Source organism: Schistocerca americana, chromosome 11 (genome assembly GCF_021461395.2).
Source record: "Schistocerca americana isolate TAMUIC-IGC-003095 chromosome 11, iqSchAmer2.1, whole genome shotgun sequence".
In the NCBI taxonomy this organism is placed as follows: Eukaryota; Metazoa; Arthropoda; class Insecta; order Orthoptera; family Acrididae; genus Schistocerca; species Schistocerca americana.
The window spans coordinates 48,637,328-48,663,838 of record NC_060129.1 but is presented as its reverse complement, the minus strand read 5'-3'; the positions used below and the strand labels follow the sequence as shown (position 1 = coordinate 48,663,838).

At 43.4% G+C, this 26,511-nt stretch overlaps 1 protein-coding gene across 1 annotated transcript in view; it reads right to left on the bottom strand.

Moving 5' to 3' along the window:
- LOC124553226 overlaps positions 1 to 26,511 on the bottom strand; it is a 101,993-nt gene that overhangs the window by 46,462 nt on the left and 29,020 nt on the right. The window contains exon 3 of the mRNA XM_047127117.1: positions 7,548 to 7,714. Coding sequence (XP_046983073.1) covers positions 7,548 to 7,714 — 167 coding nt within the window. The remainder of the gene's footprint in view (positions 1 to 7,547; positions 7,715 to 26,511) is intronic.

Genomic DNA, 26,511 nt, shown 5'->3' with positions numbered 1-26,511 from the left:
GTCAGGGCCATTCTTTCGTAGGGATTTTTTGAAAGTCAGATTGCGTTGCGCTAAAAATATTGTGTGTCAGTTTAAGCACAGTCATATATAAATTATTCTAAGGGGACGTTTCACATTTTACGCGTTTCGGGATTACACCCATCTTCAGACATATGTTACAAACAACTAAAAACATAAGTGAACAGCACATTCAACACGTCTCAACGTTACATAAAACGATATCTGGTCATATGAGTTACATACCTCAAACTTGAACTCCTTCCTACCCTACCAGGCGTAGTCTTGACAACGCAAAGAGTGTCGGGGCGCTGCATTCACATGTTATTCAATAATAATATACTCAGAATATAAATCTAACAGGGTGTATTTACGACGGGCTAACGGGTACTGGGAATAATTTATACGAAGGTTTGGAGCTAAAATTCTTAACAAGACGCGGCAGTCCGGCCGCCAAAGTTAAATAGTAATATTGTGTCAATGGAATATGTTGGACCATGTTGCCAAAAAATAACTAGAGCATTCAGGGAGGCTGGCGTTTGCGTAAGCTTCCATACAAGGAAGAAGTTGGGGGGAATATTAGTACATATGGACGAAGGGAAAACAGATAAGTTTAAGCAATCCGGTGTGTACTAAGTTAAGTGTGGGGGATGTGCTGGGACATACATTGGCCAGACGGGTAGGGATTTTGCCACAAGGTTTACAGAACATAACTATAGTAATAATAGTGGGCTGGGCTGCCATATGAGGGAGACTGGCCAAAAGCGGGCCCTGATAGAAGATAGCCTAAGAATTCAGCATTTATAACCTAGAGGGAAGATTTTAGATAACTTTGAAGATCTGGAGATCTACGCGCGTATACAGCACGCTGCACACCCAGTATTTAATAAACAGGCTTCCGGTGGGAACAACTGGTTTTCTGGCTTGTTTGAACGGATACTATTTTGAACTAGGTATCTATTATCTCCTCATTAGAAGTATGATTGTGTATTTTATAGGAGCTGGTGGTGTTCTGTCGACATACCGTTATGATAAGCTAGGTTTTTTGCCGAGTGGTTGGCTAGTTTAACGTAATACAGGGAAAGTTAGATGGGCATATAGGTTGGCATTTACAGATTTGTTCACCACTGTGCCCTTTGGGTGCTCTTTGGTGACACCATGGTTTATTTTATTGATTTTAGACTAAAGTTTTCTTTTAGTATTTGTATTTGTTTTTTAAAAATCTATAGCTCTCCGGTATGCGGATAGCATAGGTAGGACTCGGGCAATTGTCGTGCCACTAGTTTATATAAGGAATGTATGAGGTATAGCCCACGTATCTTTTGGGATTTTATGAAAATGCTCTTCCTCTCACCATTAAACTTTTTCCATGTGGTAGAGGGGTGTAAGTTGCTGTTTGAAGGCTTCTGTTTGGGCAATCATGGCCCATGAGTATCACTTGGCTGTAACTCGATAGGCGGATGGCTTCCGCCGATGTGGTTGCCGTTGGCTATAACAGATGGCGCCTAAGACGTTTGCGTACGCGAGCTGATCACAGGGGTTTAGTTTATGATGGATAATGTTGGTTATATTTCATTTGGTGGTATTCTTTTAGAGATTTGAGAGGTTGAAAGGTTTATTCACCAAGGAACTCCCCCCCCTCTCCCTATTATTTATTTTATATTGACATATGGTTTGAGTTGTGTTTAGTGCCACTACTGGGTATAGGCATAGTATGGCAATGTAAAAAAATTTGGAGTCTAAAAAAAAATTAAAAAACTTTTAGTGTTAACGTGTACAGAAGTACTATTCCGACTGCTAGACGTAATTACACCCTGTTAGATTTATATGATGAGTATATTATCCTCAAATTACATGTTAACACATGGAGCACATGACCATACAGCACCCCCTACTGAGGGCACTTCGCTGCTGGTTGACTTGTTCAGCGTCAGTAGACGCTCTGCTTCAAGACTGCTCGAGCCGAGCACTTTCTTTGAATTGTGAAGGCTGTACGCCTGGTTGGGTAGGAAGGAGTTGAAGTTTGCGGTATGTAACTCATATGACCATATCTCATTTTCTGTAACGTTGAGACGTGTTGAGTATGCTGTTCGCTTATGTTTTGTACTTGTTTGTAACATATGTCTGACAATGGGTGTAATCCCAAAACGCGTAACATGTCCTAATAAAATATTCAGTTGAACATCTCATGACTTTATTTCGATTGTACAGCATTGGTTGCCAGTTATTTGTCTGTCCAACTTCGGTGATGCCCTTTTCATAGACGTCCATTCCTGTTCAAATGAACTGCCTGTGTGGTATTCATCAATGTAGTATCTACAGCCCAAGAGAAATTCAGAGGCATTTCATGAATGTTCTCCACTTCAGTGTCCCACTCCTTTCCGCATTTATTCTTCCAGACAATTCTCTTAAACTCCTATCCACTCTTCATCGCAATTCAACTGACATCTGAGCCTATATCTGGCCCTATGCGTGCCACACAATCTACGAGGAGGATTTAGAAAACGATAGATTTCGACTTCTAGACGTAGATAATCAGAAAATTCTTCCCATAAATACAAATGTACGAGTATTAACAAGAGCCTCACCAGGACGTAACCTCAGGTGGAACTTTCCTGTGCCTCGATCCTTTTCGAAGCATACATCCCGTGGCGAAGTGGGAGTTTTCTGTAGCTACCGACGGTTGCGAATTAAAACAAAGAGCGACAGAGGGAGAGAGAAAGGGACTCCCCTCTCTTCCACTCCGCTCCAAGGCCAAACGTCGTGTGCAATCATGACTGTTTGTACTGAAGCCAATAATGTTATGTAATTGCAGTACGTAAAGTTTTGATATTTTTATCATTATGTAATTTGTTAAAAGAAAGGCGAACAAACATGTAAAAGTAATGCATCCACAGTTTGAAACAGTTACACTGTTTTACATCTAAGTCTACCTAAAGATGCAGAGCTATAATTTTTGTAGTATATGTATTCTGATATAAAGCAAAGCATGTGGAATTTATGAAACCCCATACATTAATTTCTGTCATCAGTGACAATACCTGCTACAGTTGCAAAATTGTACATCAGCAGTTGATTTTATCACTGGGATGTGTATCAACAGTTGTGCATGACCAAAAAGTGGTTCAAATGGCTCTGAGCACTATGGGACTCAACTGCTGACGTCATTAGTCCCCTAGAACTTAGAACTAGTTAAACCTAACTAACCTACATCTACATCTACATTGATACTCCGCGAGCCACCCAACGGTGTGTGGCAGAGGGCACTTTACGTGCCACTGTCATTACCTCCCTTTCCTGTTCCAGTCGCGTATGGTTCGCGGGAAGAACGACTGTCTGAAAGCTTCCGTGCGCGCTCTAATCTCTCTAATTTTACATTCGTGATCTCCTCGGGAGGTATAAGTAGGGGGAAGCAATATATTCGATACCTCATCCAGAAACGCACCCTATCGAAACCTGGCGAGCAAGCTACACCGCGATGCAGAGCGCCTCTCTTGCAGAGTCTGCCACTTGAGTTTATTAAACATCTCCGTAACGCTATCACGGTTACCAAATAACCCTGTGACGAAACGCGCCGCTCTTCTTTGGATCTTCTCTATCTCCTCCGTCAGACCGATCTGGTACGGATCCCACACTGATGAGCAATACTCAAGTATAGGTCGAACGAGTGTTTTGTAAGCCACTTCCTTTGTTGATGGACTACATTTTCTAAGCACTCTCCCAATGAATCTCAACCTGGTACCCGCCTTACCAACAATTAATTTTATATGATCATTCCACTTCAAATCGTTCCGCACGCATACTCCCAGATATTTTACAGAAGTAACTGCTACCAGTGTTTGTTCCGCTATCATATAATCACACAATAAAGGATCCTTCTTTCTATGTATTCGCAATACATTACATTTGTCTATGTTAAGGGTCAGTTGCCACTCCCTGCACCAAGTGCCTATCCGCTGCAGATCTTCCTGCATTTCGCTACAATTTTCTAATGCTGCAACTTCTCTGTATACTACAGCATCATCCGCGAAAAGCCGCATGGAACTTCCGACACTATCTACTAAGTCATTTATATATATTGTGAAAAGCAATGGTCCCATAACACTCCCCTGTGGCACGCCAGAGGTTACTTTAACGTCTGTAGACGTCTCTCCATTGATAACAACATGCTGTGTTCTGTTTGCTAAGAACTCTTCAATCCAGCCACACAGCTGGTCTGATATTCCGTAGGCTCTTACTTTGTTTATCAGGCGACAGTGCGGAACTGTATCGAACGCCTTCCGGAAGTCAAGAAAAATAGCATCTACCTGGGAGCCTGTATCTAATATTTTCTGGGTCTCATGAACAAATAAGGCGAGTTGGGTCTCACACGATCGCTGTTTCCGGAATCCATGTTGATTCCTACATAGTAGATTCTGGGTTTCCAGAAATGACATGATACGCGAGCAAAAAACATGTTCTAAAATTCTACAAGAGATCGACGTAAGAGATATAGGTCTATAGTTTTGCGCATCTGCTCGACGACCCTTCTTGAAGACTGGGACTATCTGTGCTCTTTTCCAATCATTTGGAACCCTCCGTTCCTCTAGAGACTTGCGGTACACGGCTGTTAGAAGGGGGGCAAGTTCTTTCGCGTACTCTGTGTAGAATCGAATTGGTATCCCGTCAGGTCCAGTGGACTTTCCTATATTGAGTGATTCCAGTTGCTTTTCTATTCCTTGGACACTTATTTCGATGTCAGCCATTTTTTCGTTTGTGCGAGGATTTAGAGAAGGAACTGCAGTGCGGTCTTCCTCTGTGAAACAGCTTTGGAAAAAGGTGTTTAGTATTTCAGCTTTACGCGTGTCATCCTCTGTTTCAATGCCATCATCATCCCGTAGTGTCTGGATATGCTGTTTCGAGCCACTTACTGATTTAACGTAAGACCAGAACTTCCTAGGATTTTCTGTCAAGTCGGTACATAGAATTTCACTTTCGAATTCAATGAACGCTTCACGCATAGCCCTCCTTACGCTAACTTTGACATCGTTTAGCGTCACAAACATCCATGCCCGAGGCAGGATTCGAACCTGCGACCGTAGCCGTCTTGCGGTTCCAGACTGCAGCGCCTTTAACCGCACGGCCATTTCGGCCGGCTGTGCATGTCCCATCAAGAGAAACGTGTGTTCTTATGTGTGTCCATTGTTGTTGTTGTTGTTGTTATTAGCAGAAGTAGTATAGTTATCACTACCGTGTGCTGCTTGTGTACTTCGCATGTCCTAATGTTGACTCATTGAGATGTCAGGTTATATGTAAGAGAATGCACTAATGCCTTAATTTTATCAGGTAGAATAAACGCTTAAAGAAGTAAATAAATGTACACAACGTGCCAAATTCCGCTACTTTTTATAACGCACTTTACACTATTTCTAAGGACACGGGCTCTGTCGTTTCTTGCGACTCTTAGTGTCTGTTCTGCTGGGGTTGGCATCGTGTAGTGGATCCCCGTACGCTCTGTAGCGTATGGCATTAAAGGTCTAAAAATTTCGGAAAAGTTACAGTACCTTCCTGCACTGTCACTTTTATCGCAACGACAATGAACGGGAGTCTTAAAACGTCACGAGTCAGAGATCTGTGCTGAAGTTTAGTGAGCGAGCAGTCTAGATCGCATCACAACGCATAATGATTTTTTAATCGGGACCTGTGCGCTACCTTCGTGCTGAGTATCCTGGGGACGCCCCAAGGACAGCAGCCGTGTTCACAGACCGCGTGGACACGCTCCTGGCTGGACTGCCGAACACTCAGCCGTCCTGCCGCATCCCGACATGCCCGCTAAGCCATCCGGTCTCAGCCTCATAGGAAATGTCTGGCTCCAGCGTGTGGACAGGGGCGGTCTCAACGTCCCTGCGATCTGGCGGCTCTACGGGACCTGTTGAGTGACGTCAGCTGAACACGACACAACTGGAGAGACTCGTGGACTCTCCTTGTCGGCCAACTCAGGCCCTTGTCAGGGCTAGAGGTGGTGTGCTCTACTCCTGTGTCAGCATGATCTCTCCTTACCTGACATCGAATGAAATCTGTCCTCAACCATCATGTTTATTACTTGTAACCTTCCACATAAACATAACTAACTCGACCTTGTTTTGTAAAGGAGAAAAACGTACACTTGCAAGATCTCAACCCTAGATACCAAACACCCGCCCTCTCTTAAAATAAATGGCCATACTTATGATAATACTCATTTTAGACGTCTTGAATGCAGAGTTTTTAAAGCTCTGTACGTGCAGGTTGCCTGCCACTGGCTCCGCCCCACTGCAGCTGCCTGATGCTCGAGTGCAGAGTACTGTGCAGCGGGGTGACGTCCAGAGCCCTCAGACCCGCTTCATGTCGCAAGTGTGGGAAGACGTGTGTGGAGCCGGTCACGTCTGCCCCATGTGTTTCGAAAGTTTGTTCTTCAAGTAGAACACATGTTATTTAACGTGAAAAACGGGTAAGCAATATGAGCAGATAGTATTTCAATGCCATGCGCATATATGGTCAACACTGTTTAGCAATATTTTAGGACATATTCTGCAGCAGTTTTTTATAAAACACACGCACACACACACACACACACACACACACACACACACACACACACACATACACACACAGATCTCTGTTACGGACAGAGGCAAGGTTAAATCTGACAATATTACCTCTTCAAAGCAAACTTCCTAAACAGTCAGGTTGTGATTTTACGTCTCCGTCGCATTGTGCCAATGAAGTTGTTTGACGAAAATGATCGTGGTGAAAGGGTATCGTCATCATTGTCACCACCATCCTCTCATAAGGAATAGTCTAACGTCAATCAACTATTCTTCTCTCCATTTAACGGGTCTTCTCTATGACTGCCGCAACTAAATCGCAAGGTACAAATAGTAGCACAAAGAAACGCTCATAGAGTTTCTTTTGCCTCGTGTAAGAGTTAGTCGAATAGGCACATATAACGACGCTTACCGGTCACAACTGTCGCGAGCTTTGACGTTTAAACGTGGCAATTTGACCGTCACTGTATACTGCTCCTGGAAGTGCCACACTGTCGCTTGTCGGTTCACCGGCTCTATAAACGCGAACCTCTTACTCACCGTACCGTACAGTAGTTCGAGCTCCGACAATGGGCGAACGCAGCGGAGCGTGCCAGAAACAAGTGGTACACGAGCGTTGAAAAGCTATGTGTTCAGAAGGTCTTAACTGCGTACAGTCATAATCGTGGTCCAAATCTCCGCGCGACATAGACAGCTGGGGCTCACACCTTGCAAGTGTGCGTTTTGTATGTGAGACCAGGTTGGTGATCTTCTCTTGTTAGATGCAATCGGTTGTGATTAGACAACTGTTTCTTTTGTCCAGTGTGATTATTATTTAGTTCTTATGTTTTTATTTCTATGCACTGTTATTAGGACTGAATTTTCAAATGTGGTGCAGCTCCATTATCATGTGTTCATAAGCCTCGACGAGAGTTATTATAGAAAACCTAAATGAGCACATTACGCTTTATTTAACAATAACGAACTTCCAAATAATATACTCACCAGGTTTATCCCTCCACTGAAACCAAACCTGACGCCACCACTCACAATTCACCCTGCCGACCGTGGCTCTTTCGATGCGCCGAACAGCATGCGCTGACTGGGACAGGATATGATGCCTCAGATCATCCGTTTGCAGTGTTGTCATGTTCCATTCCATGTTGTTCAACCTTTCAAAATAAAATGCAGTCAGCTTATGTGACAGATGACATTCTGAAACTTGACTGTATCTAGTAGAATAGAATAGTGAAAACTAAACTCAACTTGCCTTTCTCCAGCTTTTACGTTACCCATTGATAGAGGTCGCCAGCCTATTAGAGACGAATCGATGTGTCAGACAGGAATTATGGCGTAAATTACGGCTGGTATGCGACTCTGCTAACATATTCTGGTGAACTGATGGTTTCGGATGAAAAACAAGAATTCATATACAAACATGCGGGCAGAACTCTGATTGGACAAGCTCGACAGACCGCCTTCAAAGGCATGGACTGGGCATTCCCCCACAACATGGGTCACCGTCTGCTCCTTGGCGCCATAGTCACGAGCAGCACTTCCACTATAATAGCACGTTTTCAAGACGTTGCTATGTCTCTCTTGTGTCATTTGGATGAGGTTGAATCTTGATCTTTCTTGACAAGAAAGACCATACTACGCTACCTTACTCAGTTAGACTGAGTTCTTATAGCACTCTGTCTTAGGAATTAGCGCCTTGGCATCCTTGATTGTGAGATTAGCAGGGACGAAATTGGACAGAACAAGCAACCCCTAAGTGGGAGCTGTTGTAGCAATGTCATTAATAGTAAACATGGCTCTTTAACGCTTTAGCACAATATGCAACAGCTCAATAACCAAGGGAAATTGCAGCGTTGTCTTTTTGTCTGCATTTGCTCCCCAGTTTTTTGCAGGAATGTAGTGCAGTTGATATAGAATAGAACCAAACGACTTTCACAGGTCCGCGCAGTGCTGCATAAATGACAGTGACAGGATGAGGGAGGCACCAAGGTAATTAAGGAAGTAGCTCCAGGAAATTTTGGTCCTATCCAGAGGCACATATGACTGCCTGTGTACCTCCGTATCATGGAGGTAGAACTCTGAGGGCTCAGTTCCGCTTGTGTTTTGCTGGAGTCTCTATTTGTAAAAGTACTCCCTCAGTTTGGTGTCAACTCGGAGGCTCGTCGACACAATCAGTAAGTAGCCAGTTTCACACAATGAATTTGGTCACTAGGCGACCACTACGAACAGCAATAAAAAACTACCTAGTACCTTGGAGTGCGAAGAAATTGGCTAAGGGGACACGTGAAACGGAATCAGGATCAGTGGAGTGGGCTTGTGCCAACCGGCGAGCACAGGTTTCGAACGTCGACTGGGGATCGTCGTACAAAGGCTGTGTAGGTGACCTGGCACCGGTGCAGGTCTCTATCCATGGGTTCTGCTGCGGGGCGGGACGGTCGTATTTTGGCTTGCTATTATGGTAATATCAACAGTAGCAGGAAACAGTATAACGGGAGTAGGATTCTTTAGGAAGGTAGAGCAGAGAGTGTGTTACAGTGAACAATTCAGTGATACAGTTACGCTTATCACAATCGACAGCAAACCAACACCGACAACGATAGTTCAGATACTACATGCCGACGTCGGAAGCATAAGATGACACAAAAAGTATATGAAGGTACTGAAAGGGTAATACAGGACGTAAAGGGATATGAAACTCCATTACTCATGGGAGACTGGAATGCAGTTGTAGGGAGAAACGTGGAAGAAATGGTTACTGGAGAATATGGGGTTGGGATAGGGAATGAGAGAGAAGAAAGACTCAGTCCTGTAATAAATTTCGGCTAGTAATAGCGAATATTAATCGCAAGAGGAGGATGTATAAATGGAAAAGGCTGGGTGATATGGGGAACTACAGTTAGATTACATCATGGTCCGACAGAGATTCCGAAAAGATATCGTGGATTGTAAGGCATACGTAGGAGCAGATATAGACTCATATCACAATGTTGTAATGATAAACAGTACGTTGAAATTTAAGAGATAAGTCAGAAAGAATCGATACGCAAATGTGTCAGTTACAGAAGTACTAAGGAATGACGAGATACTCTTGAAGATCTGCAAGGCTATGGATACAGCAACAAGGAATATCCCAGTAGGCAGTCCACTTGAAGAGGAATGGATATCTCTGAAAAGGACAATAATAAAAGTTGGAAAGAAAAACATAGGTACAAAGAAAGTAACTGCGGAGAAACCATGGGAAATAAAAAAAATAACTGAAGTAATTCTTTTATTACCCATGACGAAAGAAGGAATTTCAAAAATGTTCAGGGAAATTCAGGAATACAGAAATGCAAGTCCTGACGGATGAAATAGACAGGATGTGTAGGAAAGCTAAGACGAAATGGTTGCCTGAAAAATGTGAAGAAGTCGAAAAAGAAATTATTGTTGGAAGGACTGAATCATCGCATAAGAAAGTCAAAGCAACCTTGAGTGATATTGTTAGCAAAGGTCGGTAACATTAAGAGTGCAGTGGGAATTTCACCGTCAAAATAGGAGGAGGAAGTGGATATATGGAAAGAGTACATTGAAGGCCTCCATGAGGAGGGAAGATTTGTCTGATGTAATAGAAGAAGAAAGAAGAGTCGATTTAGAAGACATAGGAGATCCAGTAATAGAATCAGAATTTAAAAGAGCTTTGGAGGACAAGATCAAATAAGGCAGAAGGGATAGATAACTTCCCATCAGGATGTTTAAAATCAATGGGGGGGGGGGGGGGGGAGGGGGAACTGGCGACAAAGCGACTATTCACGCTGGTGTGTAAAATATATGAGTCCGCCTACATACCGTCTAGTTTTCGGAAAAATATCATCCACACAATTCCTAAGACTGCAAGAGCTGACAAGTGCGACAATTATCGAACAGTCTGCTTAACAGCTCATGCATCCAAATTGAAGACAAGAATTAATATGTTGGAGAATGGAAAAGAAAACTGAGGATGAGTTAGATGACTATCAATTTGGCCTTAGGAAAGGTAAATGCAACAGAGAGGCAATTCCGACGTTGCTGTCGCTGATAGAAGCAAGACTAAAGAACGATAAAATTACGTTTATAGGATTTGTCGACCTAAAAAGTCGTTGAGCAATGTAAAATGGCGCAACGTGTTAGAATTTCTGAGACAAACGGGGGTAAGCTGTAGGGAGAGACAGGTAATACACAATATGTACAAAAGCCAAGAGGACATAATAAGAGTGGATGACCAAGAATGATGAGCTCGGATTAAAAAGGATGGTGGCAGGGATGTAGTGTTTCGCCCGTATTTTCAGTATGTACATCGATGAAGTAATGGAAATACAAGAAAGGTTCAGGAGTGGGATTAAAATTCAAGGTGAAAGGGTATGAATGATACGAGTTGCTGATGACATTGCTATTCTGAAAGTGAAAGTGAAGAAGAATTACATGATGGGCTGAATGGAATGGACAGTCTAATGAGTACAAAATATGGGTTGAGAATAAATCGAAGAAAGACGAAAGGAATTGGAAGTAGTAGAAATGAGAACAGAGATAAACATAACATCAGGATTAATTGTCACGGAGTATATCAAATTAAGGAACTCTACTACCTAGGCAGCAAAATAATCGACGACGTATGGAGCTAGGAGGACATCGAAGGCAGATTTGCACCGGCGAAAAAGGCATTCCTGACCAAGAGAAGTCTATTAGTATCAAACATAGGCCTTAATTTGAGGAAGAATTTTCTGAGAATGTACATTTGGAGCAGAGCCTTGAATGGTAGTGAAACATGGACTGTGGGACAACCGGAACAGGAGAGAATCAAAGCATTTGAAATGATGTACTACAGACGAATGCTGAAAATTAGGTCAACTTACAAAGTAAGGAATCTACATCTACATCTACATCTATACTCCGCGAGCCACCTTACGGTGTGTGGCGGAGGGTACTTATTGTACCACTATCTGATCCCCCCTTCCCTGTTCCATTCACGAATTGTGCGTGGAAAGAACGACTGCTTGTAAGTCTCCGTATTTGCTCTAATTTCTCGGATCTTTTCGTTGTGATCATTACGCGAGATATATGTGGGCGGTAGTAATATGTTGCCCATCTCTTCCCGGAATGTGCTCTCTCGTAATTTCGATAATAAACCTCTCCGTATTGCGTAACGCCTTTCTTGAAGTGTCCGCCACTGGAGCTTGTTCAGCATCTCCGTAACGCTCTCGCGCTGACTAAATGTCCCCATGACGAATCGCGCTGCTTTTCGCTGGATCATGTCTATCTCTTCTATTAATCCAACCTGGTAAGGGTCCCATACTGATGAGCAATACTCAAGAATCGGACGAACAAGCGTTTTGTAAGCTACTTCTTTCGTCGATGAGTCACATTTTCTTAGAATTCTTCCTATGAATCTCAACCTGGCGCCTGCTTTTCCCACTATTTGTTTTATGTGATCATTCCACTTCAGATCGCTCCGGATAGTAACTCCTAAGTATTTTACGGTCGTTACCGCTTCCAATGATTTACCACCTATGGCATAATCGTACTGGAATGGATTTCTGCCCCTATGTATGCGCATTATATTACATTTATCTACGTTTAGGGAAAGCTGCCAGCTGTCGCACCATGCATTAATCCTCTGCAGGTCCTCCTGGAGTACGTACGAGTCTTCTGATGTTGCTACTTTCTTGTAGACAACCGTGTCATCTGCAAATAGCCTCACGGAGCTACCGATGTTGTCAACTAAGTCATTTATGTATATTGTAAACAATAAAGGTCCTATCACGCTTCCCTGCGGTACTCCCGAAATTACCTCTACATCTGCAGATTTTGAACCGTTAAGAATGACATGTTGTGTTCTTTCTTCTAGGAAATCCTGAATCCAATCACAAACCTGGTCCGATATTCCGTAAGCTCGTATTTTTTTCACTAAACGTAAGTGCGGAACCGTATCAAATGCCTTCCTGAAGTCCAGGAATACGGCATCAATCTGCTCGCCAGTGTCTACGGCACTGTGAATTTCTTGGGCAAATAGGGCGAGCTGAGTTTCACATGATCTCTGTTTGCGGAATCCATGTTGGTTATGATGAAGGAGATTTGTATTATCTAAGAACGTCATAATACGAGAACACAAAACATGTTCCATTATTCTACAACAGATTGACGTAAGCGAAATAGGCCTATAATTATTCGCATCTGATTTATGACCCTTCTTGAAAATGGGAACGACCTGCGCTTTCTTCCAGTCGCTAGGTACTTTACGTTCTTCCAGCGATCTACGATAAATTGCTGATAGAAAGGGGGCAAGTTCTTTAGCATAATCACTGTAGAATCTTAAGGGTATCTCGTCTGGTCCGGATGCTTTTCCGCTACTAAGTGATAGCAGTTGTTTTTCAATTCCGATATCGTTTATTTCAATATTTTCCATTTTGGCGTCCGTGCGACGGCTGAAGTCAGGGACCGTGTTACGATTTTCCGCAGTGAAACAGTTTCGGAACACTGAATTCAGTATTTCTGCCTTTCTTCGGTCGTCCTCTGTTTCGGTTCCATCGTGGTCAACGAGTGACTGAATAGGGGATTTAGATCCGCTTACCGATTTTACATATGACCAAAACTTTTTAGGGTTCTTGTTTAGATTGTTTGCCAATGTTTTATGTTCGAATTCGTTGAATGCTTCTCTCATTGCTCTCTTTGCGCTCTTTTTCGCTTCGTTCAGCTTTTCCTTATCAGCTATGATTCGACTACTCTTAAACGTATGATGAAGCTTTCTTTGTTTCCGTAGTACCTTTCGTACATGATTGTTATACCACGGTGGATCTTTCCCCTCGCTTTGGACCTTAGTCGGTACGAACTTATCTAAGGCGTACTGGACGATGTTTCTGAATTTTTTCCATTTTTGTTCCACATCCTCTTCCTCAGAAATGAACGTTTGATGGTGGTCACTCAGATATTCTGCGATTTGTGCCCTATCACTCTTGTTAAGCAAATATATTTTCCTTCCTTTCTTGGCATTTCTTATTACACTTGTAGTCATTGATGCAACCACTGACTTATGATCACTGATACCCTCTTCTACATTCACGGAGTCGAAAAGTTCCGGTCTATTTGTTGCTATGAGGTCTAAAACGTTAGCTTCACGAGTTGGTTCTCTAACTATCTGCTCGAAGTAATTCTCGGACAAGGCAGTCAGGATAATGTCACAAGAGTCTCTGTGGTTCTGCGCAGAATGGAAGAGGAAAGGAATATGTGGAAGGGACACGATGATGGGACATCTGCTAAGACATCAGGGAATGACTTCCATGGTACGAAAATGGAGAATACATCCAGCAAATAATTGAGGACGTAGGTCTCAAGTGCTGCTCTGAGGTGAAGAGGTTGGCATAGGAGAGGAATTCGTAGTGGACCACATCAAACGAATGAGAAGACAGATGACTCAAAAAAAAAATGGAAAGGTCTCTAACGTTTCGTCTCCAAATGCTGGAGACATCTTCAGAGGCTATAAAGGCTCAGGCAGCAGTTTGAAACTTGTATAAACTCTACAAGCTGAACTGTTTGTTCGGATCCCTGCCACAGTCGGGCTGTGATGTCATCAGACGGCTGCTTAAGAGCGCAGAGTCACGAGTGCGTGTGTTGTCGAGCTTCTGCTCGGGAACACTTGGCGCTGGTTTCTGTATTCAGCACTGAGGCCAGCAGCTCGTCTTATTTCACTCATTCTTCTTTCCGTTAAAGTTGCTTTCGTGCTTTGGAATTTGAATGCCCTCTCTGTAAATTCAAGCACAGTAATATTGGTTCCGTATCGCAGAGACGAATTTTTAGTTTCCCTGGTCCCAGTGGATGTTCTGCAACTGCCGATTTATTGCTATTTCGCAGATGACAACTGCTCTTCTGTTCCTTAAGCAAGAAATCATTACTTCTGTTTGTACTACACATGTGTGCTTCAATGTGTGTGCAAGACAATTTATATATTCCTCCTGTGGCAAGTGCTGGCCGTACATTCTTTACAGTGTTCGAAACATTCACGCTCGTTCGTAAATGGTATAAACACTGCATCAATACTATGTATTCCTCGTACTCTGATCATGTGAACCATGATTGCTTTTACGAATGGGAGTAAATCTTTGGTTCTTCTTCATGAGAAGCTCCATATCTTTATGGACTTATTGCCCTATTCATCTCTTTCTCAGATTAATCATTTATTCTGAAAGTAGTGTTTAAATGGTCGGAGCGTTCCTCCAACTACTGTGGTGACACATTATTTAAGCCCAGCCCACCAATGTTCCCATCACTGCTCTTTTGAGTTTGGGACAATGACTGGAAATTCTGTGAATGTATCCACATGTGTGAGTGAGGTTTTTGCAGACCTTCTGTGCCTAACATATGTGGATTTTCTAAGTAGCTGTACATTCTAAAATATTTCAACTTCTTTCTCTTTTTCTATCATCAATATAACAAAACCAACGATAGTGATTTTTCTTCCTGGGCTGATGAGCTGTTCCTTCCAGTTTTACATATAGAACTCCGTTGTAACTGTGCTAAGTGTGTTTCCTGTAATGTTGTAATGAATACAGTTTCAGAAAACTGGATGATTTATTGGAGAGCCTCACAAACTGAGTGAAGTCAGTAATGCTTTGGTCCGTCTCAGTTATTCGGCTTCGCATCTATTGGCAGAGCTGTTGAATGTCCTCCTGAGGGACATCGTTTCAAATCGTGTCCAGCTGGCAGCTTAAGTCATGAAAACCCCGGGATGGTAGGAGTGCCCTGCCCAGTATGCGCCAAACGTTGTCAGTTGGGGAGAGGTTTGGTGCCTGTCCTAGTCAAGGTATGTTTGGCGAGCAATAGAAACACTCATTGTGTGTGTGTGGTCGGGCATTACCTTACTGATATATAATGTCAGTATGGCTTGGCATGAAGGAGAACAAAACTGGACGTATAATATCGAATATCATCGATGTATCGCTCTGCTGTGTGGGTGACTACTAAAGTCCTGCTATGAAAGTGAACGGCACCCCAGACCATCACTCTCGGATGTTGGGACTTATGGCAGGCGACGGTCAGGTTGGAACCCCCCCCCCCCCCCCCCAATTTCCAAGGCGTTTCCAGAAACATCTTTGCTGGACATTGGGGCTCAATTAGAAGTGAGGCTCATCATAGAAGACTGTTCCAGTCAATGAGATTCCTGGCCGAAGTCGCGTCTGGAGATGCCCCAGATGGTCGTGGTATACCAACCTTACTGTTGTCCGGCATATGGTCTGACAACCTCGAGTGATGGTGTGGGGTGTAATTTTTTTTCACAGCAGGACTTCTTTGGTTTTAATTTGTGGTACCCTTACAGCACAGCACAGCACAGCACTACACCCCGTTTTGCTGCCTTCAAGGTAAGCCATTCTTGGCTAACTTTTTTTCCAAAATAATGCCCTCTCGCATATGGGGAGAGTTTCTACTATTTGTTTTTAGACTTGCCAAACCCTACCTTGGCCAGCAAGGTTGCCAGACTTCTTCGCAATTGAGAATAATTGGAGCGATACAGGCAGGGACGTCCTACCAGGTCGGGATTTTGACGATCTACCGCAGCATTTGGACAAAATATGGCATGATGTTCCTCAGGGAGACATCCTACAACTCTGTCAATCAATGTCAAGATGAAAAATTGCTTACATAAGGACGCATTATTGACTTACTTAACTTGTTAAGCTTCCCTCTTGAATAAGTCATCCACTTGTTTGTCTGCTCATGTACAGCACAACTGCTACTTGCTGTATCTTTCGGATATTTCCTTCACGGAGTGTTCCTTTTTTTGTCTAAGAGTGTAAATTCCATATCTGACATCGTTCTATTAAGAGCAACTACAGTAAGCAGTAATAGAATGTCTAAATGGGCTAATATCTGATGTACATGAAGGATTCTATTTTTTGTATAATGAACTGAACCTTTTATACGTCTTTTTTTGCTACAGAGGTCTGTAGAAGACTGTCCAGGTATTTGGCAGTCACGTTTGTCGAGCAGTCCATAGCGCTAACAACTGGCCTTAATGGAATGACAGGTTTGTGAATTTTTGGTATACCACACAATCTTGATGGGACCAGTTCTGATTTAGAAGACATTTCTAGTTGGTGAGAAAAATCAAAGAGGCTTTTACTAGCTGATGGGTTACCCTAAGTACTGATCTTGGGAGATTGCTTTTAATCTCACTGTACCTTCCTGGTTGTAATACAACGCAAGTTTTTCTGCAGTAGGTTCATTATTTCATGAGCATTGTAGCGTTGCCCTTATCTGCTAGAAGCTCTAGCATACATCAAAATTGAAATCTCGGATAGGTCTGTTTCCACAAGTTAGTGTTGTGTCATTGTTTATTGCCTCTGGTGGTGTCTCTGGTGGTGCCTACACATTTAGGAGACCAAGGCAGAGAAATATGCCATGGACAGTGGCCTAATACCCATGAAGCAAAATTCACCAGTAGGTTGTATTTAAATTAGTTACCAGTACGAGTACGGGTGTTAGTGTTTGCAGGAATTACAAAAGAAACGAGGAGTGTAGAAATGGGGTGGCCAAGACATGGGCTCACGGGCCATGCCCAGGCACAAGTGCACTTGGCCGATTATATACATCTCCCCAATTAACTTTTATTAAATTTTCTCTGAAGTGCTCAATAAACACTGGGTTGAGCAACCTTACAGTTTTATTTCATGGTTTCCGAACTGTACACCTTGCTGTGTTTTCTAATTTAATCAATTGTACATCATGGGCTGACAATCCATTTATCAATGGAAAAGCATGTGTTAGTTTTACACCCTCTTGCTGCACAAATACATTATCTATTAGAGCGCTACTGCCTTGAGCTATATGTATAGGGAAATTGATAGCTGATTCTATGTTATATGCAATTAATAACACTTACACTTTTCCCATCTGAACTGGTTAGAAAGATTACACAGAAATCATCACAGATTAGTAACTTCCCGTTTTTGTCTGACAGACAGCGTAATAGGTAGTCAAACTTTTTTATGAGTAGCTCCCAATCTCCTAATGGGGACCTGTACACTGTTGCTAACATCAACACTACATTATTTATCTCTAGTTTACATGCACAAACTTCAAAGTGCTGATCAATGCAAAATTTGCTTACTTCTACAGTTTTGAACTTATATCCTTGTTTTATGTAAACGGCAGCCCCTCCTTTATCCATGCTATATCTGGAAGTGTAAGATGCTAAATTATACTAATTTATACTGACACTATCTATCACCACAGTTACATGGCGTTCAGACAAAGAATATCAACCCCATTGTTATTTGTGAGGTCATCCACATATGCTAACAGATCATCTACTTTATTTTTTATTCCCCTGATATTCTGATGAAGTAAGTTGATACTACCCTTGGCTTCATCCCTATTTACTGTACATGGAGCTTCTCTTATTCTATTTTTTTTATGTTGCCTGTTAGGACTTTGACCTTAACATAAAAAACCTGTCTACCTGGTCCCATTAACCACAGGGACCACCTTCGTGTGACTGAGGTTCCCTCTTAAAGTATCTGCTAATAGACAAGCTAACTTATCATTCCCCTTCCTATTTAGGTGCAGGCCATGCGTAGTGTATCCTCACCTACCAGTAGTGTCAACAGGAACATCGCATGTGTGAGGTTTTGGGGGTATCTGGAACATTCCGTTCCTCCACTACTTCAGATAGCAAGCCAGAGTGTTAACACGCCTTGCAGCAGTGTTTACGCAGGACCGAACATGGCGCTGAAAGACCTCCACAAACACCACATTTGTGTGGCCAGTTCATGTTGCTATTTCATCCAAGTCTCTCGCAATAGTACAGCTTGGATTCATACCGCAGGTTGTTTCCTGCTGCCCAAACTGTAATTACCTGATCTCCCTAGCGTTTGTTTTCACAAAACTTGTGAGCTGGTACGCTGCACCTAATTCCTCCTGAAGCTCCTGGCCTTGACTGTTAACTAGAACCAATATTCTTCTTTTCCTATTCTGATTTGATCCCTACATGTCTTTTTTCTTGAAGCTAATATTCTGCTTCAAAATACATTCAACTACATCTAGATGAGGCCCTTCCTCCACTACTTTAGATAGCAAGCTAAAGTGATTTACTAACTGAATTTCGAAGTTTTTTCAACAGTTTCTCTTTTTGCTACTACCTTTCCCGTCCCTGTTTCTTCCCTTAGCCTACATAATTTCAAGTCCTCATTTTCTAATTTAGCCTCAAGGGCACAAATTTTTGCCTCTTGTTCAACGTACGTTGCCATGGAGAGCGTCTTATCTACCCAGTTTCCTCGCCGCTACATTCGCCCCAATAAACCATAACCTACACAGTCTTCACATCCACGCCTTCAGATTTCTACAGCAAGCATCACATTTGCTATACATGTTTTGACAGAAAAATTTACAGAAAGGAAGAGGATAACTTGGCACAAGAGCACTGCTGTTACGTAACCTGTATTAATACGCAATGAAGCGCTAATGTAAAAAACTTTTAAAAATCTCAAAAACTTCATAAAACTACCCTTGTAATTCTTTCTAGGCCACAACGTATTCTTCAAACTTCGTATTTTGTTTAACACCAGTGATCTTAGAGAACTTCACTGTCTTTGTCAGAATGTGTCCGTTCCAGAAACGCGATTTTCTTTCTAAATGCATCCCCATCAAATGAGGAAAAAGTTACCTTGCAGTGCATTACTGTGGGCAGTGTACAGTAAAGTCCAGTTAAAATGTGAAATCTGCACTAGATTACACATGTTTTCATTTTCGTTCCTGCATTCCTTTTTCCGTCAAAAAATTAAACGGTAGCAAGTTTGAAGTCGTTCCAGGTATGTGTCTCAACATAACCTACGTACTTTGTAGTACGATATGAGGTCTCCATAGGAATCGTTCAGTTTCACTGAAAACCGTTGCAGCTGAAAACGGAAGATGCGTGTGACTTCAGCAATTATACTATGCTTTCTTCCAATTTCGCCATGTGCCAAAGGCCTGCAAATTTAGCACAAAGTGCTTTTTGATGTACAAAACAAGGAATCTCGTCTGTCGACATTCGTGATTTAATCCTGTTTCATTGTCAATCACATCTTTAAACTCTTTCTGCATATTCTAGAATCCGAATCAAGAACAGTTATCCACATGAGTAACCTAGAGGCAGATATCCTCCGATTTGTGAGGCAACTTAAATCACTTAATAACAGCAAGTCTTCCGGTCCGTACTGTATACCAATTGCGTTTCCTTCAGAGTATGCTGATGCAACAGCTCCATACATAACAACCTTATACAACCGTCCGCTGGACGAAAGATCCGTATGAAAAGATTGGAAAGCAGCACAGGTTACACCAATATTCAAGAACGGTGGAAGAAGTAATCCAGTAAATTACAGGTCCATATTATTAACTTCGATATCCAGTAGGATTTTGGAACATATATTGCGTGTGAGGACTATTAATTACCTTGAAGAAAACGGTCTATTGACACACAGTAAAGACGGATTCAGAAAACATCATTCTTGTGAAGCGCGAAGTGTTGAGTGCTATCGACAAGGATTTCGAAAAGGCCTTTGACACTGTACCACACAAGCGGCTTCTACTGAAATTGGGTGCTTATGGAATATCATCTAAGTTAGCTAACTGGGTTCGTGATATCCTGTCAGAGAGGTCACAGTTCCTTATAACTGACAGTCATTGAGTGAAACAGAAGTGATTTCTGGCGTTCCCCAACGTAGTGTTATAAGCCCACTGCTGTTCCTTATCTATATAAATGATTTCGTAACGATCTGAGGAACAATCTGAGAGCAAAAAATGCAAAACGATTTAGAAAATATATCTGTATATTGTGGAAAGTGGCAATTGATCCTAGATAATGAAGTCCTCCATATGAGTGCTAAAAGGAATCCGTTAAACTTTGATTACACGATAAATCACTAAATATAAAGCCCGCAGATTCAACTAAAACCATAGGAATTATAATTACGAGCCACTTAGATTGGGGGTTGGGGTTGGGTGGGGTTGTTTGGGGGAAAGAGACCAAACAGTGAGGTCACCAGTATCATTGGATTAGGGAAGGATGGCGCAGGAAGTCGGCCGTGCCCTTTCAAAGGAACCATCCCAATATTTGCCTGGAGCGATTTAGGAAAATCACGGGAAACCTAAATCAGAATGGGCAGACGCAACTTAAATTGGGAAGAACACACAATGTTGAGGGGGAGGCAACCCAAAGACTGCGATTCATTAGCAGAATATTTAGAAAACGTAAGATCTACTAAAGAGACTGCCTACGCTACGCTTGTATGCCCTCTTTTGGAGTACCGCTGCACAGTGTGGGATCCTCACCAGATAGGGTTAATGGAGTACATTGTGAAAGTTCAAAGAAGAGCTGCACGTTCTGTATTACCCCGAAATAGGGGAAACAGTGTTACTGACATGATACAGAATTTGGGATGGACATCAAAAAGGCGTTTTTCATTGTGGCAGAATCATCTCACGAAATTTCAGTCACCAACTTTCTCCTTCGAATGCAAAAATATTTTTCTAACGCATACATACTTAGGGAGAAACGATCGCCGTAATAGGAAAAAGGAAACGGGAGCTATCAGGGAAAGGTATGGGCATTGGTTTTTTCCTCGCACTGTTCGATATTGGAATAATCGAGAACCGTTGTGAAGGTCATTCGATGAACCCTCCGCCAGGCCCTTAAGTGTGATCTGCAGAGCATCCATGTACATGTACATCTAATGTCGTTTCACAGTGGATATGCACTACCTGTACCGTATATGAATTGAGAAACCTCTCCGCTCTCTTCTGTCACTGCCACTCATTTTAAAGAATCGCGACGGTAGATCGCTCGACTGCCTCCTTCGTGCAAACAGCCACTGGCCCAGTGAACCTCCATCGTACCGAGATCACACAGCGAAGGGTAAACTGCGCTGACAGCGCGAGTCTGCCGAAATCGAGAGACTTGTGCCGGCCGGAAGACGTCGCACCGCGACGCCGGACGAAGCGCGGCGCTCTCCCGGGCGCCTCCGAGAAGGACCGAGCGGAGCCGAGCGGAGCCGAGCGGCAGGCAGGCCGGGCCCGTGGGCCAGACACGCTGCACGCGTGACTTGCGGCACGGCGCGGCCGGCCGTGATTATGAGCCCCTACCCAGCTGCGGCGAAGTCACTCAGTCAACTCCTGAGGCGTCACCGGTGGCCACAGGTTGGATGTAAGATGTAATACTTCACATATGTTCGTTTCACATTTTCCAGGAAAAGATGTCCATTTTTAAAAGTGACAAACAGCAAACGTGTAAAACACAATGCATCAGAATAACACATATTAAAAGCATAATATTACCAAGGAATACAGCAGTATCAAGAGCCATCAACTACAGACAATTACAGAGAACACTGCAATATCTTGAGAAATGTCATTAGACCAGCTGATAGTATCAGCTGTGAGAGTAATATGTACAAATCTGAGAGTAACATCAAATTACGCTGGTATACAACGAGGACAATGCCAGGCGAGCAGCGGAAATCTTCGGTTATCTGTTTACTGAATGTCGTAGTGTGAAGACGTTACTAACGTTAACGGGATATGCAAAAGTTTAAATAATAAAGTCTTGTACGTCGAAGAAAGTTCAAACTTCTGCGCCTCACTCACTCAAATTGCTTGTAACGCCATTTTTAATGTGGGCCACTAAAGGTAAAGCTGAAGGATGCAAACTGTAAGGAAATGGAACCAGTAATTACACAATAAATAAGGGTGCATGAGCTTGAGATCATAAATTATTTGGGACAGTATATTTTTCTATATCATGCACTACCGCTTTTGCGTCAGTCACCTAGCTCGTGAAATTTATTTTTTCCTGTGCGAAAGTAACTATTCAGTCATAAGGCTGTAAAAATAACATGTAGGTAATATCTAAATCAACTTCCAGTTCCATACACTACAAACCCTTGCGAAGTGCGTGGTAGAGGGTTTTTCCTGCAGTAGCACATACTGGACCGTCTCCCTCGCCACTTCGCTCCTGTGCGCCCTGTAATTAGTGTGACCTCGTCTTTGCCGGCCCTACGAGAGCGACAGCCAGGCGTCCGTCTTGTATTCTCAGATTCTTCGCTTCATACAGCTTCTTGGAATGTTGTGACTAGGTATTCATCTTGAGGTGATTTCTCGACATGAAATCTCACTTTTTATCTCGTCTTGGATTTAAGAACAAAAATTTGAAAAGATTTAACCTTGAACAAACACGGTTTCTTCTCTTTTTACCGATACGTATTTCAGCCATATTTCATTATCACCAGCGGGTTTCCTTTATTCTTCTGCAGAGTAAAGAGTAAAATATCGCATTGGGATACACATATTTTTCGGAATGTGTAATTTTTGCTCAGAACGTTATAACAGACATGTAAACCATAATAGCACATGCCGTTGTTCATGTCGCTGTACGTCATCTGCAATACCGAGATACCAGCTGTGGTGTCACCGCCAGACACCACACTTGCTAGGTGGTAGCCTTTAAATCGGCCGCGGTCCGTTAGTATACGTCGGACCCGCGTGTCGCCACTATCAGTGATTGCAGACCGAGCGCCGCCACACGGCAGGTCTAGAGAGACTTCCTAGCACTCGCCCCAGTTGTACAGCCGACTTTGCTAGCGATGGTTCACTGACAAAACACGTCCTCATTTGCCGAGACGATAGTTAGCAGAGCCTTCAGCTTCGTCAATTGCTACGACCTAGCAAGGTGCCATTATCAGTTGCTATTGATCTTGTTAATCATGTACCGTCAGACCCACGTTCACCTTTAACGGATTAAAGTTAAGTGTTCCACCAGCTACGTCCATTTTTCTACATTCTAATGTCCTTGTCGTGTTCCAGACCTCACGCCAGCCTGTGTGAGCTAAAACGCGTGCCTATCGGCTTCCTCTATTCATAGGGTGTTGGCTCTCCTGCCAACCCACAACATTTGGCGACGAGGCCAAACCGCGTTCGTAACTATACTGCCCTGATTTACTTGTGTAATGGCTTCGCCACCATCTCCAGATGTACTGTCCGAATTTTATCGCTTACAGAATCAGCAGACGCAGGCCTTACTGGATGTCCTTGGACAGCTCGTCCAGGGTCAACGTGCAATGCAAAACGATGCGGCAGCCGCCGCTCCACCGCTAACGCAGCCACAACACGCTGTTGCACCAACTTTTCGTCCTTTTGATGCTGCACTGGAAAGCTGGACGGAGTGGTCACGCTAATTTGGATTCCATCTCGCTGCCTACAGAATTCAAGGTAATGAGCGGCAGCGTTTTCTCCTTTCCTCCGTAGGGGTGACCACGTACCGTGTGATAGTCAAATTATTCCCCTGATGCGATGTAGCAACTCTGTCCTACGACGAAATTTTGTCTGCATTAGATGCATATTTCAAAGAATCAGTCAATGTAGTTGCAAAAAGGTATACCTTCTTTCGTACAAAACGTACGGCCGGTCAGACTAATCAGGAGTGGGTTGCAAACTTGCAAGGCCTTACTAGGGATTGTGCTTTCGAGTGTCAATGTGGACTCCCTTATTCAGATACTATGGTCCGTGATGCAATTGCTCAGAACGTTTCTGATGTTCATATAAGGGAACAGATTTTGAAACTAGTCAATCCCTCCCTTCAACAAGTGATGGACATATTGGATCGGCAGGACACACTTGACTTTGCTCAGGAATCATTTGAAACTTCGCCACCCGTGTGTCAGGTTAACCGGCCCGCTGGGCGCGCTGCACGGAACAGTAAACAGCCCTCGCGCCCAGCCGCACAGCTGCCGCCAGGTTCTCAGCCACGTGTGCCGCGCAGGCAGGCAAATGCAGTGATAAAATTATGCCCGCAGTGTGCTACTAGACATTCGCGTGAGAATTGCCCATCATGCCAGGCTATTTGCTTTTTCAGTAATAAAAAAGGCCATGTTCAGAGTGTTTGCCAGAAAAAGCTCAGATCAGACACTCACTACCATTCCAGGCCCTTTGCTTCGCGCCGAATTCGAACCAAGGATACTCAGGCTCGCGAAATTTCGCACATGGAAATTCATGTAGTTCATTCCACTCTCTCTAACAGTGACTGTGTTCGTCCCACAAAAAGTGTGCGTTGACATCGCCAGAAATCCCGTCAAGTCGCAAGTGATTCTGTACCAGTGTCAGTTCACGTTGCACGAGACAGTCGCTGTTGTCGTCAGCAGGACAATAAACTTTTTGTAGACTTGGACATTAACGGCAAAGTGATACCATTCCAGCTCGATACCGGAGCTGCGGTTTCACTGATCAATCAAGACATGTACAAACAGCTGGGCACACCTCCGTTGCATGCCGCAAATGTTAAGTAGTTATTCCGGTCAACATATCCCTGTGTTAGGACAGTGCAGCCTTCTTGCAACATACAAGGGAGAAACAAAACTTGGTTTCGATTTATTTCAGTTGTTTAACTTGTCTATAGTAAATCAGGTCCTATCAGTGAACCAGACTGTACCTTCAGACAGTGTTTCTCGTCTCTGTGAGGAATTTGCAGACATTTTTGCACCGGGCCTTGGTTGCGCTAAGAACTATAAAGCACATTTGGAACTGAAAGTAAACGCGCAACCGAAATTTTTCAGAGCGCGCAATGTTCCCCACGCATTGCGTGATGAGGTCGCAAAAACATTACACGATTTGGAATCGCAAGGTGTAATTGAACGTGTGCAGGCTTCTCTCTGGGCATCACCCTTAGTAATTTTGCCAAAACCTTCCGGAAAATTCAGACTTTGTATGGATTTCAAGGCAACAGTGAATCCACAACTAGTGACTGCAACTTTTCCTTTACCCCACCTGGAAGACTTTTTTGACAAACTGTGCCCGGGTAAACATTTTTCGAAGTTGGACCTAGCAGATGCGTACTTGCAGTACCGGTGGACGAAGAATCCCAGCGCGCTTTGGTGGTTAACACGCATCTTGGTTTGTATCGATTCATACGACTGCCATTCGGGTGTGCATCCGCCCCTGCATTGATTCAGCAATATCTACCAACTGTTTGTGCGTCGGTCCCTACTGCAGCAAACTATGTGGACGATATTGTGATCTCCAGAAAGACGGAAGAAGAACATTTAGCCAATCTCAGAACATTATTTCAGGTCTTGCGACAAAATGGTCTTCGCTTGCGGAAGGACAAATGTGTGTTTTTCGCTCGCGACTTGCCCTACCTGGGACATGTAATCAATGCCCAAGGCATACATCCCAGTCCCCAGCACCTCCGTGCCATACAACACTTGCCTTCGCCGCAGAATTTGAAGCAGCTACAGAGTGTGCTGGGAAAAATCAACTATTACCATAAATATGTGCGCCACGCCTCTTTCATTTCAGCTCCGCTTCATCGCTTACGCCGTAAAGGTGTTCCGTTCGTCTGGTCGACGGAATGCGAACGCGCCTTTAGCCAGTTGAAATCGGCGTTGCTTTCCAATACTTGCCTTACGCCATTAGATCCCCAGAAGCCCCTTTTGTTGATGGTAGATGCATCGGAATTCGGGATCGGTGCTGTGCTTGCGCACATAGATGGATCACACGATCGCCCTATTGCCTTTGCGTCCAAATTGCTCTCGTCTGCGCAAAGAAATTATTCACAGATCGAGAAAGAAGCATTGGCTCTCGTATTTGGTGTTACAAAGTTTCATGATTTCTTGTATGGTCGTCACTTTACCATCATCACAGACCACAAACCTTTGACATCGCTTTTTCATCCGAACAAGCCTGTAGCTCCACGTACAGCGCAGAAATTCATTCGCTGGTCTATTTTCCTCTCGCAATACCGCTACGATATCTTGTATCGGTCCACTGCTAAGCACGGATACGCAGATGCGTTGTCCCGTTTGCCTGTTGCTGAGGATAAAGCATTCGATTCTTCCGAACTTGCTTGCATGTTCATTGATGCGGAAACCGATGACGTGGTCGAATCGTTTCCGATTGATTTTCGTCGTGTAGCTACAGC